General features: G+C 40.7%; 1 protein-coding gene across 3 annotated transcripts in view; it reads right to left on the bottom strand.

Moving 5' to 3' along the window:
- SH3BGR (SH3 domain binding glutamate rich protein) overlaps positions 1 to 16,751 on the bottom strand; it is a 92,575-nt gene that overhangs the window by 52,928 nt on the left and 22,896 nt on the right. For all 3 annotated transcript variants that reach the window (XM_044750660.2, XM_014839289.3, XM_070488903.1), the window contains exons 4-5: positions 13,656 to 13,730; positions 12,908 to 13,000 (exon numbers count right to left, since the gene is read on the bottom strand). In XM_044750660.2, the coding sequence (XP_044606595.2) occupies positions 12,908 to 13,000; positions 13,656 to 13,730 (168 nt within the window). The remainder of the gene's footprint in view (positions 1 to 12,907; positions 13,001 to 13,655; positions 13,731 to 16,751) is intronic.

The raw sequence follows: 16,751 nt of genomic DNA, 5'->3' as shown, positions 1-16,751 counted from the left end.
TAATTGAGTATCCTTCCTACTCCACCATGCTGCCTCTCAAGATTAGTAACAGAAAAGGCAAAATCATGGAAGGCCAGTGATAGAGGACCCACCACACTGCCGCATTCCCTGGCCCAGCCTCCTGTTCTTGGCCAGTTCCAGAACAATACTCTCAGATCTCTGAGGTTGGCATAGAAAATGCAGAACATGAAAGTCTGATCCAGCTGGTCAAGGCTGAGTCAGCCCAAGAGGTTCTCCCAGCAACGAGAATCTCCAGACTAATCCTTACATTAAACACCACTGGCAACACACCAAGTTTTAGTGCTAAAACAATGTCCAGGAAAAGAGAGTCCTGCACTTGTTGCAAGATTCAGCAGTTGGTTTCTCAGCGAAGTGTTGACTGTACCTCTTTAATATTGCCTAATTCTGCTCATGCCTTGTCCCTCCCCTGCCATGACCACCACCTTCTTTCATCAGGGTTATGTTACCTCTAGTATTCCTCATCTCCAACTTGTTCCCCACATTGTAGCCAGAGATAGTGTTCTAAAAGACAAGAAACCATCCCATGCTACCCTTGTGTTTAAAAACTTCCATCCTTTCAAGATTAATCCATAATCCTTAGAATGGCTGAAAGGTCATCACAATCTGGCCTCTGTTTGCCTCTCTAGCCTCAACAGTCTTTATTTCAGCCATATGGATCACATGCAATTTTTGCACATTAGCCACACCTTCCAGGACACTGCTTAAAATACTGTTTTCAAGGAAGACTTTCCTGACTCATCAGGCTGAGTTAGGGGACCCCCTTATCTGCTCCCATAATCATCATTTACTTACTTGTCTCCCTGACTAGTCTGTGTACTCCCTGGGGCACAACCTGTGTTTTATTCATTTTTGGATCTCCAGGACCTAGCCACTGTCTGGAACCAAGGTGTAAGCTCAAAACATGTGTTAAGTGACTGGATAAATGAACATACAAAATCTGATATTAACTCTTGGATATCAAAAAACATTAATTTTCTTCTTATCCACTTGAGATCAAATTAAAATTCACAATACGCAACATAGAACTATCAACTACATAGAGTTTCACATTTTCTTGATCCAATTATTTGTATTAACTGTATTCAGCTGAAACAAATGCATTAACAAGATATACACTATAAAAAACGGGGTTATCCTTAGAGCTAGCCTGGAGGGCAGTAGTGGGTTTTACAGAAATAAGTGCCAGTCTCAACTTTTACAGGTTAGCTAGCAGCAATTACCAAGGGACCTAGGACTCTTTATCAATATCTGAACTGACCTGAATTTCTTGAAAGAGACGTTAAAGAGAGAAAGTAATTGCTCAGAGAACTTATAAGCCTCAAATGGTCAAGTAAGCTTTGAAGAACCTTGGATATTACCATCACCAGCTCTACTAGCTCCCTGAGGGAGCAGGGACTTTGCCATTTTCATTGCTCCACCCTCAGTCTCTGGACTTCTGCCTGGCATGTGGCAGCACTCAATCTGTCAATAAAATGTTCAGTGAATGCATTTATGTATCCTACTCCTGCCTCAAGTCCCTCTTAGGAGGAGGTGGGATATATTAAGTAAGCAAGAACTTAAACTTTCATCCTTGGCTCACAGAATTATAAAGTATCAGAATTAGGCAGATCTTTAAAAGTCATCTACAAGTAATGTCAGCATCATGGTGGAGTGAGAGCTTCCCTTTGTCTCTCCCCTCTAAATCACAGCCAAACAGGCATCCACTGACCAAGAGAGGATTCCCTACATGGCACAACAGGATGCCTAAGAGATCCAGGCAGTTATATATCTGATGATGGGTGGACTGGACCCCGAGGAAGCAGTGGAACTAGGGAAGCAGCCCCCTCCCTCACCCCGGGTGGCAGCAATCCAGGATGCAGATCCTCCTGTAGCAGCCCATGAGACTGAGTGGAGGTGAGGGCAGCCCAATCCCACGCACCTGAACACCAGCAGGGTGGTAGCAGCCACACATGTACATACACCCAAGAGGTGGCAATAGCTTGCACACAAATGCCCAAGTGGTGGTAGCAACTGGGGACAGCCCCATGCTCACACAAACATGCCCAGGGCAGCAGTAGTGGTCAGCAGCAGCCCTGTGCATGTGTTCACAAAAACACCCCAGGGCAGTGGCCCCACATGCAGGTGGATGCCTGAGGGGTAGTGGCAGCAGCACAGTGGCAGGCCCACCCCATGATGGTTAGTAGGGCAGCAGCAAAGGGAGTAGCAAGACCCACACAACTGTGAGCAGACAGGGCAGGAGCACCCAGCCCCCAGTACAGGCACCTCTGACACTAACTCCACTGGCAGTGAGGGCTGCATACAAGTCCCCAGGTCCCCAGGCCCCCACCGGTGACAGCGGCACTTGTGAACCCAGTACCCCCGGCAACAGTGCAACCAGCACCCACAGACAACAGGAACAGCAACACAGGTGGTGCATGGGACAACAGCATCTGAGTCCATGGAGAGTCAGTGGAGGAACATGAGAGCCAGGTGACCAGAATAAAAGTAACCAAAGCCATACGCAAACAAGAGAAGGTGATTACTACCAGAAATGCGCCAGCAGAGGATCAATTCATCAAACACTGTGAAGAACTACAGTAACACTGCAGAACAGAAGGAAAATGACAACTCTCCAGAAACCAAACCAGAAGTCACAGAAGATTACAATCTAAATGATAGAGAATGCAAAATAGCTGTCACAAAGAAACTCAACAGGTTACAAGAAAACTCAGGAAAACAGTTCAATGAGCTCAGGAATAAAATTAATGAGTAGAAGGAATATTTCACCAAAGAGATTGAAGCTCTAAAAAAAAAAAAAAGAAAGAAATTCTGGAGATGAAGAATATAATCAATGAGATAAAAAAAATAATGTAGAAAGCATAAAAAATAGAGCAGACCTTATGGAGGAGAGAATTAGTGACCTCAAAGACAGAAATAAAGAAATGATTCAGGTGAAGGAGAGAGAAATAAATTTTTTTTAAATAAAGAAACTCTTTGAGAAATATATGACTCAATTAGGAAAAGTAACATAAGGATTATAGGTATCCCCGTGGGAGAAGTGAGGGAGAAAGGAGCAGAGAGCTTATTCCAAGAAATAATAGCTCAGAACTTCTCAAACCTGGGAAAGGAACTAGACATACAAATACATGAAGCTAATAGAACTCCTAATTACATCAATGCAAAAAGTTCTCCAAGGCATATAATATTAAAACTATCAAAATTCAATGACAAAGAAAAAATATTAAGAGTAGCAAGATGGAAGAAAATAAGCTACAAAGGAACCCCCATCAGGCTTTCAGCAGCTTTCCCAGCAGAAACCTTACAGGCTGGGAGAGAGTGGAATGGTATATTCAAAATACTGAAAGACAAAAACTACCAGCTGAAAATATTCTATCCAGCAAAATTACTCTTCAGATATGACAGAGAAATAAAAGCTTTCCCAAACAAACAAAAGCCAAGGAAATTGCCACTAGACCTGCCCTACAAGAAATGTTGAAGGGTGCCCTCCTACCCAAAACAAAAAAGCAAAGATTTACAGAGCTTTGAACAAAGAGACAAAGAGACAGACAAAATCAGAAAATCACAGCTCTATATCAGAATAGGTTAGCAAACACTTAATTATAATGGAAAGGATAAAGGGAAGGAAAGCATCAAAAATAACTATAAACACTTCGATTTGGTCACAAACTCACAACACAAATAAGAATAATTTGTGACAACAAAAACATAGAGGAGGAAAAGGAAAAGGATGGAGCCTGCATAGGCTAACATGATAAGAGGCTACCAGAAAAAGGACTATCTTATCTATGAGATCTTTTATACAAACCTCATAGTAACCACAAAACAGAAAATCAGAACAGAGTCACAAATCATAAATAAAGAGAAAACTGAGAAAACCTCACAGAAATGGCAAACAGAAATACATGGAAAAAGAAACAACAGAAATATAGAACAACCAGAAAACAAGAGATAAAGCAGGGGTACTAAGCCCTCATATATGAAGAATCACTCTGAAGGTAAATGGATTGAACTCACCCATCAAAAGATACAGAATGGCTGGATGGATTAAAAAACAAGATCCAACAATATGTTGCCTCCAGGAAATACATCTCAGCTCTAAAGACAAACATAGGCTCAGAGTGAAGGGATGTAAGATAATACTCCAAGCAAAAGAAAGCAAGTGTAGCCATATTTACATCAGACAAAGCAGACTTCAAGATAAAAAAGATAATAAGAGACAAAGATGTGCACTATATAATGATAAAAGGGACATTCCACCAAGAAGACATAACACTTATTAATACAGATGCAACTAACACAGGAGCACCAAAGTATATGAGGCAACTATTAACAGACCTAAGGGAGAAACTGACACCAATACAATAATAGTAGGGGACCTAAACACCCCCCTTACAACACTGGATAGATCATCCAGACAGAAAGTTAACTAGGAAACAGTGACCTTAAATGAAACACTAGAGAAGATGGATTTAATAGATATATAGAGCATTCCATCCAAAAACAGCAGAATATACATGATTCACAAGTGCACATGGAACATTCTCAAAGATAGACCAAATGTTGGGAAACAAAGCAAGCTTCAATAAACTTAAGAAGACTTAAATCATATCAAGCATCTTTTCCAACCACAATGCTATGAAACTAGAAATCAGCTACAAGAAAAAAGCTGGGAGAGTCACAAATATGTGGAGACTAAACAACACACTACTGAACAAACATCGGAACAATGAAGAAATCAAAAAAAGATACCTGGAGACAAATGAAAATGGGAACACAACATACCAACTCATGGGATGCAGCAAAAGAAGTACTAAGAGGGAAATTTATAGCAATACAGCAATATAGCAATACAGGTCTACCTCAACAAACACGAAAAATCTCAAAGTAATCTTAAACTACACCTAACAGAACTAGAAAAAAAAGAACAAAGCCCAAAGTCAGTAGAAGGAGGGAAGTAATAAACATCAGAGGAGAAAAAAAATGAAATAGAGACTGAAAAAACAATAGAAAGGATCAATGAAACTAAGAGCTGGTTCTTTGAGAAGATAAATAAAATTGACAAACCCTTAGCCAGACTCACTAAGAAAAAAAGAGCGAAGACTCAAATAAATAAAATTAAAAATGAAAGAGGAGAAATTATAACAGATACCACAGAAATGCAAAGGATTATAAGAGACTACTATGAAAAGCTATATGCCAACAAATTGGATAACCTAGAAGAATTGGATAAATTCTTAGAATCTTACAACCTCCCAAAAGTGAATCAAGAAGAAATAGAGAATTTGAAGAGACCAATCACAAGTAAGGAGACTGAAACAGTAATCAAAAACTTCCCAAAAAACAAAAGTCCAGGACCACACAGTTTCTCTGGTGAATTCTATTACACTTTTAAAGATTTAATACCTATCCTTCTCAAACTGTTCCAAGATATTGAGAGGACAGGACGCTTCCTAACTCATTCTATGAAGCCAACATTACCCTGATACCAAAACCAGACAAAGACAACACAAAAAAGGAAAACTATAGGCCGATATCACTGATGAACATAGACGCAAAAATTCCCAACAAAATACTAGTAAATAGAACACAACAATACATTAAAAGAATCTTACACCATGATCAAGTGGAATTTATTCCAGGGACACAGGGATAATTCAACATCCACAAATCAATCAGTGTGATACATCACAAAATGAGGAATAAAAATCACGTGATCATCTCAACAGATGTAGAGAAAGCATTTGACAAGATCCAACATCCATTTATGATAAAAAAAAGAAACTCACAATAAAATAGGGATAGAAGGAAATTACCTCAACATAATAAAGGCCATATGTGACAAACCCACAGCTAGTATCATACTTAACAGTGAAAAGCTGAAAGCTATTCCTCTGACAACAGGAACAAGACAAGGGTGCCCACTCCTGCCACTCTTATTCAACATAGTACTGGAAGTTTTAGCCAGAGAAAGTAGGCAAGAAAAAGAAATAAAAGCATCCAAATTGGAAACAAAGAAGTAAAACTCACTGTTTGCAGATGACATGATTGCATATACAGAAAACCCTAAAGAATCCACCAGAAAACTATTAGAAATAACCAGCAACTACAGCAAAGCTGCAGAGTACAAAATCAACACAAAAATCAGTTGCATTTCTATACACTAAAAATGAACTAGTGGAAAGATAAGTTAAGAATACAATCCCATTGACAATCACAACAAAAAGAATAAAATACCAAGGAATAAATTTAACCACGGAGGTAAAAGACCCATACAATGAAAGCTATAAGACATTATTGAAAGAAATCGAAGAAGACATAAAGAAGTGAAAAGATATTCCATGAATAAGGATTGGCAGGATAAACATTGTTAAAATGTCCATACTACCTAAAGCAATCTACAGATTCAATGCAATCCTAGTCAGAATCCCAGTGACGTTCTTCACAGAAACAGAGCAAAGAGTCCAAAATTTATATGGAACAACAAAAGATCCTGAATAGCCAAAGCAATCCTGAGAAAAAAGAACAAAGCTGGAGGTATGGTAATCCCTGACTTCAAAATATACTACAAAGCTGTAGTAATCAAAACAGCATGGTACTAGCAGAAAAACAGACACACAGATCAATGGAACAGAATCAAAAGCCCAGAAATAAAATCACACACCTACGGACAGCTAATCTTCAACAAAGGAGCCAAGAACATACCATGGAGAAAGGAAAGTCTCTTCAATAAATAATGTTGGGAAAACTGGACAGCCACAAACAAAAGAATGAAAGTAGACCATTATCTTACACAATACCCAAAAATTAACTCAAAGTGGATTAAAGACTTGAATGTAGGACCTGAAACCATCAAACTCCTAAAGGAAAATGTAGGTAGTACACTCTTTGACATCAGTCTTAGCAGTATCTTTTTGAATACCTTGTCTACTCAAGAAAGAGAAACAAAAGAAAAAATAAACAAATAGGACTACATCAGACTAAAAAGCTCCTGCAAGGAAAGGAAATCATCAACAAAATGAAAAGACAACCCACCAACTCGGAGAAAATATTTGCAAATCATATACTTGACAAAGGGTTAATTTCCAAAATATATAAAGAACTCACACAATTCAACAACAAAAAAAAATCAAACAACCCAATCAAAAAATGGGCGGAGGGTATGAACAGATATTTTTCCAAAGAAGATATACAGATGGCCAACAGGCACATGAAAAGATGTTCAACATCACTGATTACTAGGGAAATACAAACCAAAACTACAACAAGATAGCCCCTCACACCCGTCAGAATAGCTATAATTAACAAGACAAGAAATAACAAACGTTGGAGAGGATGTGGAGAAAAGGGAACCCTCATACACTGCTGGTGGGAATGCAAACCAGTGCAGCCACTAAAGAAAACAGGACGGAGATTTCTCAAAAAATTAAAAGTAGAAATGCCATATGATCCAGCTATCACACTACTGGATATTTATCCAAAGAACTTGAAATCAATGATCCAGAGATTTATGCATCCCTATATTCATTGCAGCATTGTTCACAATAGACATGCAAGCAACCCAAGTGCCCATCAATGGATGAATGCATAAAGAAGATGTGGTACATATACACAATGGAATACTACTCAGCCATGAAAAATACAAAATTGTGCCATTTGCAACAACATACATGGATGGAACTTGAGGGTATTATGCTAAGCAAAGTAAGCCAGACTGAGAAAGGCAAACACTGCGTGATTTCACTCATATGTGGAAGATAAACAAACACGTGGATAAGGAGAACAGATTAATGGTTACCAGAGGGGAAGGGGTTGGGGGGAGGGTGAAAGGGGTAAAGGGGCACAAAGGCATGGTGACGGATAAAAACTAGACTATGGTGGTGAGCACAATGCGGTCTATACAGAAACTGATATGTAATAATGTACACCTGAAATTTACACAATGTTATAAACCAATATGACCTCAACAAAATAATTTTTTTAAAAAGTCATCTACACACAATGCTTAAATTGACTTTTACGGTTGGCAAACCATTATATTGGCAAAAGGTTTTTTTTTAAGATAATTATAATTACATGGTCAAGTAAGCCAAACTCTTGCAAGATCTTAAGACAGTGTCGGAACCATTGACTTGACGAAGCTACAACTGAAAATCATGTTACCTTGCTGTTCTTCTAAGAAAGTTAGTCAAGGGAAGCATCCGAAGTGGGAAGTCTTAGAACCTTCACCAGCAGCTGTTTTTGTTGGGGACTTGGCCAGGAAGCAGGCTGCTGACGTGGCTCACGGCCAGGACTAAGGACAGGTGTCGGCCGTGGTGAGTGTGAGGCAGTGGGGAGTTAGGACAGGTGTCTGGTATGGAAGGAAGCCGAGGGCAAGCCCAGAGTGACCTGAGGAAGGCAGTTGGCCTCAGAACGGCTGGAGATCAGGGGCCAGAGCAGAGCTGTCTAGACGTTCAAGCACTACCAGGACCCAGGCCCGGACTCGCCAGCTCCTCGATGACCTAAACCAACGTCTGCCTCTTGAGAAAGCAACTCTCCTCAAGACGGATTTTGGAGGAAGCCAAGGAGGCGGGGGGGGGGGGGGTTTACAGACGGTAAGCACGTAGTCGAGATCTGAAAAGATTCTGGAGAGGACCACTGAGTTGGCAAAAAATACACCTTAAAATAACTTCACCTCGATGAAAACCAACACAAGGATGAATAAGATGTGTTTCCAGCATTTCATAAAGTTCTCATGATGTCCCCAGTCTGCAGTTCCTTTCTTAGAGTGTGCCCAGAAGCTGAGGTGACCTCCTGCTTTCCTCCTTTACTCCTCAGGTACCATTCACAAGCCTCCTCTCTCCTCCTCAGCATCTCATCCCCCCTGGGTCATCAGAGAAGGGGACCATGAAGTCCCTTCTCTACAGGCGGTCTGAAGCAGCAGGTAGGATCTTAGGCATGAATTAAGGGTCTTTTCAGCACTCACCATCCTGCGTCCCGAGTGCTACCCCAAGCTGTCAGCAAGCAGGTGATGTACATCTTGACATCTTGTGCTTAAGAACCCTGGGGGCTTCGGGAGGCAGTCAGGGCAAGTCCATGTCATTAGAGGAGAGAACTCTGTCTCCATTCCTGACTTTTTTTAATCAAAATAATATTCTTAGATATATATTTCTCCCCGTTAAAATGGCATCGTGTGAGTGTTTACAAGTGTGTAGAGTGAACACGTGCAGTAGTTGAGATCAGATGAGCAAGCCCATGACTTAGACACTTAGCTGGTTTATCATGAGGTTTAACACTGCCAGCTGCTGGGGGCACTTGGTACCAGTGCACACTTGAAAATTGTTCTGAACACACAAATGAATGGCTCTTAACACACAATCGAAAGATTTAAAAAACACTGAATAAACACTGTATAAACACTGAATAAAGTAATAAAGTAAACACTGAATAAAGTCTGTAGTCTGCTCAACAGAGAGGCACCAGTGCCATATTCCTGGTTTTGATGCTGTACTGCAGCTAAGATGTCACCACTAGGGGAAGCCAGATGAAGGACACACAGGACTCTGAACTATGTCCCTGGAAGGCCATAATTATTTCAGAATAAAAGTTTAGAATATGTTTGTATTCCTTGTCATAAATAGTGTGGCTGAATACCAGGATACGAATTCATTTTTTTGTCCTCCCTACTACACAAAACTGGGGAGAGGGAGCAGAGCTACCATCCCTCCCCACACTCCAAGAAGACAGCTACATATTTGTGCCGGTTCTCCACCCCTAGGGAAGAAATTCTAGGCCTTGCTTTTCAAAACCCAGGGCTAACAGAGGCGACGAAGCTGGATGGTCCCTGGAAAAAGGGCTTGGAGCTTAGGGCTTGGAGTTGAGGAGATGGGAGCAGCCAGACTGAAGAGAGAACGGGCCCGAAGAAGCCAGGGACCACGGGGGCATTCAGGCAGCAGGGGCCCTCTGCACCGGGCAGCGGCTGTCTGCCGTCAGAGCCCTGGTCGCTGTGAGAGGCACAGCCACGTCCACCCAGGGCAGAGGATCTGACCCACGCGGAGGGACCAGTGCTTGATGGCTCCATCAGGCAGCAGAAAAGCCACGTCATGACATGCTCATGGCAAAGAACCAGAGCTCCCTCCCCTTCCAGTCCTCAGTGAAGACTCTGCGGGCACTCAAAGTCCCTAGGGAGGAGAGGGTCTGCGAAACACTGCTCACATTGCATTTCCCGCCAGCCAGGAGGTGGAGGCAGGAAGCAGACATAATGACGTCCACAGAAACAAAGGAAGCTGGCATGCCTTGCCCACGAGTCTTAGGAGCCAAATCTAGGCCCACTGAGACCACATTCTCCACACCCCTCTCGGCATGTGGGCTAAGGGGGGACACTCAGGGGGCAGCGCTCTTTCCACACAGCGGGCTGGGAGGAGCGGAAAGCAAGGACCCAGAAGTCTCCTCAAGACCGCCTCCAACAGAGCCGGAGTTCTTGTCATAAAGCTGTGGGTTTAGCTGAGTTGTCAAATCTAGAAGAGCCTACTAGGATGTGTCTACTACTTTGAAAATCAGTGTTAAAAAGGTGAAACGCAGGGATCCAATTAGCCTTTCTGTTTACTCCAATTAAGCCCACCGAAGCCTGGGTGCCTGCGGGTAGAGAGGTGATGACAAGTGGCTGAGCCAGCAGTCCTATATCAACCTTTAAAAACAAACCCTAAAACTGTATCAGCAAACAGGTGGTCCTTCCAGCAAGGATTCTCAATATCAGATCGTCTTTGTCTCCTTTTTAAATTTCAGTCAATTTTCCTATGTATTCAATCTCAACGCTAAGCATGTTATTATGCGATTTTCAACCTCGTTTACTGACAAATTGTGGCTTTTTTTCTTTTCCTTTTTCTTTTTTTGAGGAAGATTAGCCCTGAGCTAACATCTGTCACCAATCTTCCTCTTCTTGCTGAGGAAGACTGGTCCTGAGCTAACATCCGTTCCCATCTTCCTCTACTTTTTACATGTGGGACGCCTGCCACAGCATGGCTTGACACGCGGTGCGTAGGTCCACACTCAGGATCTGAACTGGCGAACCCCGGGCCACCAAAGTGGAACATAAACTTAACCACTACACCACCGGGCCAGCCCCTTTATTAATTTTTTAAGTGAATTAAAGTAAGTCAAAGAGCACGTATCCCTTGTCAAATGGGAAAAAGTCAGAATTCGCCTTTATGTAGAATAAATATTATTAAAGAGTTGAAAAGTGAGTTTGATAATTAATGTTAACAATATAGTCATCTAAAATAAAAATGTCTTTTACTTAGTCATTTATTCATCACAGCCCATGCAAAAATCACAAAAATGGTTTTCGTAAATTCCTATCAAGATGCACAGGATTATAATCTACTTTGGAAAGGGCTCATAATGTTAAAATATCGTAACAAGGAGAAGCCCAGGCTGGCTGGCTTATCACGTCATTGAACTAACCCGGCCCACTGGCTGAGAAGCTGGAGCAAACCTTGCCCTTGCTGTGGGAGGCAGGGTCTGGTTATAACACTGTTCCCTTCCTCTAAGTCTCATGGGTCTTACCTGTGTCTCTCCATCTTAAAAGAAGCAAATTGAATTTCAAAGTACAAATCAATAACACTGTAAAACTGCATTAGGCGATTCACGCAAAGTTTAAATTACAAAAACACAGATTTTTGTTTTAATTTCAAGATCATGAAACTGTCACTCTATTTAATTTAACATTTATTGTTTCTGAATTATACAGGCTGCTGTGAAGCCCCATCTAACTTCGAGGTCAAGATTGAAGATTTCATCTTTCTTCAAAACAATAAAAACTTCAGAGTCTTAAATTATCAACATTTTGAAATAGCAGTCTTCAAATAGGAGGGAATTTACTGCCCTGGCATCTCAGAAATTTAAATTCCCTAAGATAAAGACAAATTGATGCCCACTCCACACGCCTCATTTTCCCTAGCGTGGTTGTCACGCTCAGCACCCTTCCTAGTCACATTCCATCTACTCAGAATGAGGCTCCTGTCTGAAAAGCTGTCCGCACCTCTCCTGGAATCAATGAGTAGGTAAAAACACAAACCATCAGGGTTTGGTAGACAGTCTTTGCTACAGCTGGTCCAGTGCAGCAGCCCACTGGCACGCTCCTAAGAGGAGCCTCAGCCCCACACCAGCAACCCCTCCGGTTCAGGTTCCCTCTGCACCGGAGTCTCCCCCTTACCTGGATTCCCAGCCACATTTTTAGAATTCCTTGATTAAGTGGCCCACCTGGTCCCCCATTATCTCAGCTTGGTGCTTCTAGAAACCACAGTGTCCTTCCCCTGACATACTCCCCCATCCTTTATCCTGTGGCTCTTTAATCGGAGCCCCTTTAGAATTAGATGGCAGGCCTTGGATCAGCTGGGACCTGTGATTCCCCCAACTGGATTTTAATTTTGTGTCGGTTTTCCCTTCCAAGGGCCCCTTTCTATCCTCAGCTCCTGTTGGCTCCCCACAAAACACCCCACCCCCTTAGTTCTGTGTCCCCACTGGGTAGTGCTCGTGGTGTGTGTATGCTGGGAGTCCATCATCACCCATGATCAAGGAAGAAGGTCCTCGTTTTATAAAGAACTTGAACCTAAGCTAACCCTAACAACTCAGCTACAAATTCTTAAAGCCTTGTCTAGCCTGTCCCTCCCGGCCTGGGTTCAGGGTCCTTCCTCTGGCTTCCTTTTAGCCCTTTACGCACCTCAACCACAGCAGTTAACATGTTAAATGAAAATTGCCTGCTTCCTCCCTGGCTAAGCCCTCAGCTCATTCCTTTCATGCTCACTCTTATGTACCCAGAATGATTCCTGGCACCTGGTAGAAGTTCAATAAATGTTTGGTGAGCAGAACTGAATCCAGTGAAATGACAGTGAAAAAAGCAAACACTCACATTTTTCTCCTGGGATTCAGCAAGGTTGCCTGCATCTTCATTGTCCTCTTTTTGTGCCTCATTTTCTCCACTTTCTTCAGCCTTCTCTGTTCCCTGGTCATAAAGGAAACCCACAGCATCACTAACCTTAGATAAGCTTCCAAGATAACACCAGACCACACGTACTGTGGTTTTCTTATTTAGATACACAGAATATAAATGGAGCAAACGTGGACCTCCTATTTATTAGATCATTATCCACTAGAGGATAGGATCGCCACCTCTCAAGATTGCTGATTCAATCTGTTGGTGTAAGTCAATAGATCTGACTCACATGCATGATGGAATAATAAATTCCCTAATCAGGAGTTTCAACTCACCCATTTAAGGCTTATGAACTCCAAAAGATTCAATATTTAGGTAGTGTTTGTTTTCTATTGCTTTCGGAGAGAGGCTTTATAATTTTAGAGTTTAAAAAAGATGGTTGGATGGATGGATGAATGATGGATGAATGATGAACGGATGATGGATGGATGATGGACGGATGATGGACGGATGGATGGATGATGGATGGATGAATGATGGGCGGATGATGGACGGATGGATGGATGGATGGATGATGGATGGATGAAAGATAGATAGATAGATAGATAGATAGATAGAAACGGTAGACCAACAGGCAGACAAATAGATATAGAAAGATGAGAACCAAGTAGACATTCTGAGAAACCTGGTCTGTGGGAAGATGGTTCGACATACCAACTCTTACCTCTGTGGTGCCCTGCGCCTCTCCCACTACGTCGCCATTGGGAAGGGAAGATGCTTCCTCGGGTGATTTTTTCACCTGCATCATATAAATTGAGAATGTTTGAGAATTTTCTTGAGAATAACAGCTTGAATGTCAACATCTTTGAACTATTCAAATTATGTTTGTCTTCATTCCTCATCTTAGCTTCACAGCAACACTGTAATCTAAGTAAGTAGGACACTCGCTACCACTCACACGCTAGTGACAAGAACATAAAGGCAGCAAAGGTCACACAGCAAGTTAGGGGCAGGGCTAGGTCCACACCTCCTACTTTATGCTTTTTTTCCCTTACCCAGTGGTTCCAAGTCTTTTAAAATATTAGATTATTTTTCTCAACACACACACAAAAAATTGTAACTATGTGAGGTGATGTAACTAAACTTCTTGTGGCAATCATTTCACAGTATATACATATATCAAATCATTATGTTGTACCCTTTACACTAATACAATGCTAAATGTCAATTATATCTCAACAAAACTGGAAAAATAGGTTGTTTTTATTAAAAAGGCACTTCAGAATCGTGGGAACAAATTAACCCATATACGCCCCCTCCAGTCCCATGCTCCTATGATAATCAACATTAAAAATCTGATACATACCTAACTCTATCCTAATACATTCATAGAGGCTATTTTGGGGGGGTTGGTTCTAATTTTTGTTCTATTTTTGTGTTTTTTTAAAACAGAAATGGGACCATACTATGAACAATTTGATTTTTTTAGCTTATTATATCATGGACATTTGTCCAGGTTAATTCGTATGGTTCTACCACATTCTTTTTAAAATTGCTTAATATTAAAAATATAATAATTTATTCAAATATTTCCCAGTTGATGGTTGTTCAGAAAGTTTACACGTTTATGCCTTTACAAACAACACTCTGCTAAACTTAATAAAATGGTGGGGGTTTTTTGGTTTGGGGGAGTTTTTTTGAGGAAGATTAGCCCTGAGCTAACATCTGCTACCAATCCTCCTCTTTTTGCTGAGGAAGACTGGCCCTGAGCTAACATCCGTGCCCATTTTCCTCTACTTTATATGTGGGATGCCTGCCACAGCCTGGCTTGACAAGCAGTGCCATGTCCACACCCGGATCCGAACCAGTGAACCCCGGGCCGCCGAGGCAGAACATGCGCACTTAACCGCTGCGCCACCGGGCCGGCCCCGGTGGGGTTTTTTAACTATATTTCTTTCCAAAAAAAGAAATCATGGCGATTCATATTCCCATAGTAATATGCGAATGTCCTCTTTTCCTTTATCATCATCGCAAATGATGATGATTGCTTTTTAATCTTTGTCAATCTGTTGGGGAGAAAATGTAATTTTCTTTTTGTTTTCATTTACATTTTCCTAATTACTGAAAAGGAAGAGCACGTTTTTCACGAGTTTTAGCCACTTACATTTCTTGTTCAGATAACTGCCTTCCTGTGTTTTGCCCATTTTTACTTAAGTTGTTTGTCTTTTATTATCAATTTTTTTATTAGTATAAATTTTTAGAGGTTCTCTATATATAGAAATATGAGCCCTTTGTCAGATTATAAATTTTTTCCAGTCTATCATTTTTTACAAATTTTTTTGTATTTCTTTTCAGTTTTTAACCTTTTATACAAATAAATTTATCTAACTTGAATTCTCTGAAATGTAGTTCTATTATTTTACATTCGTTATTAACAGCTAGAGCTCTAATGCCTCTGGAACTTAATTTAGCATATAATGTAAAGTACATCTCTCTTCCCTTTCAAATAGATGGCAAATTATGCCTGAACTATTTATAAACCCTCATTTTCCAACTGAATTAAGATGTCATTTTTCTCATTTACTAAGTTCTATATATAATTGGGTCTGTTAATACACTACTTTACACATCAATATATAAACATATTCGTGGATGTATTTATCAGTTCTCAAGCCAATATACTGCTTGTATCATCATCTCTTTTAACATGAATTTTAATATTCAGAAAGGCAACTTGCCACACAAAGTCTTCTTCAAAATTTTCTTGGCTCTTCTCAGACATTTATTATTCCAATAAATGTCAAGATCATTTTTTTCTAGTGTCAAAAATTTTTAAATAGACTTTTGATTGAAATAGCACTAAATCTATCTGTTTAGAAAATGTTCACTTCTTACCGTTAAATCATCCTATCCAGGAACATCATTGGTCTATGACTTTAGTATTTACTGGCATCCTTCAGAATAAAATTAAGTTAGGTTCTTCATAATATGAAGCCAAATATGTGTCTTGATAAATTTACTTGTAAACATTCCTAGATTTTTATCACTATTGTGAGTGAGATTTTTTTTACATTTTAACTTCCTACTTGTTATTGGTGATATAAATGAAAGTTACTAATTTTTGTATATTTTTCTTTTATCCAGAAATTTAATAAACTATCTTATTAATTCTAATGAATTTTATTGGGGTTTCTAGAGATTTCTAGGCATACAATTACATGATACAAAAATAAAGATAATTTTCAAATTTTTTTGTGCTCTTATAAATAACATATGGCTCAATCTTTGCTAAAATCTGATTTCACTGACAAATCCAATTCCAGCATAGCCAAGTAATCTTCTATTGAAATCACCCTCCAACAGAAAATGACTATAAACTCTGGACTAAATTTTTTTAAATAAAAATTAAAAAAAAAGAAAAGGAAAAACAAGAGGAGAATAAACCAAAGCAAGAAGATTCAAGAGGGAGTTAACACTTAAAAGATGAGAATGATTTGCACACCCACGTTCATAGCAGCATTATTCACAATAGCCCTGCCTCCCCACCCAGCTCACACTCACTGCTCTGCCCAGGGACAGGCGCCTCTGCTGACCGCTGACCGCTGCCTGGACTCAGGGCAGCACGGAGGTGGAGTGAGAGGGTTCCATTTGCCAGGCGGCTCCAAATCAATGCCCAGGGCCCCTTCTGCAGCGGAATGTGCCACCTGGGGGCGTGGAGGGCCCTTAAACCACTCCCACCTTCAGCAGGTGGCAGGGCCTTGGTTTCCTTCTTCAAACCAACGCCTTTGGTGTTCCAGCTTTCAGAGATTCTTCCATAGTG

The sequence above is a fragment of the Equus asinus genome, chromosome 18 (genome assembly GCF_041296235.1).
Source record: "Equus asinus isolate D_3611 breed Donkey chromosome 18, EquAss-T2T_v2, whole genome shotgun sequence".
Taxonomy (NCBI): domain Eukaryota; kingdom Metazoa; phylum Chordata; class Mammalia; order Perissodactyla; family Equidae; genus Equus; species Equus asinus.
This window is presented reverse-complemented; position numbering and strand designations above follow the sequence as displayed.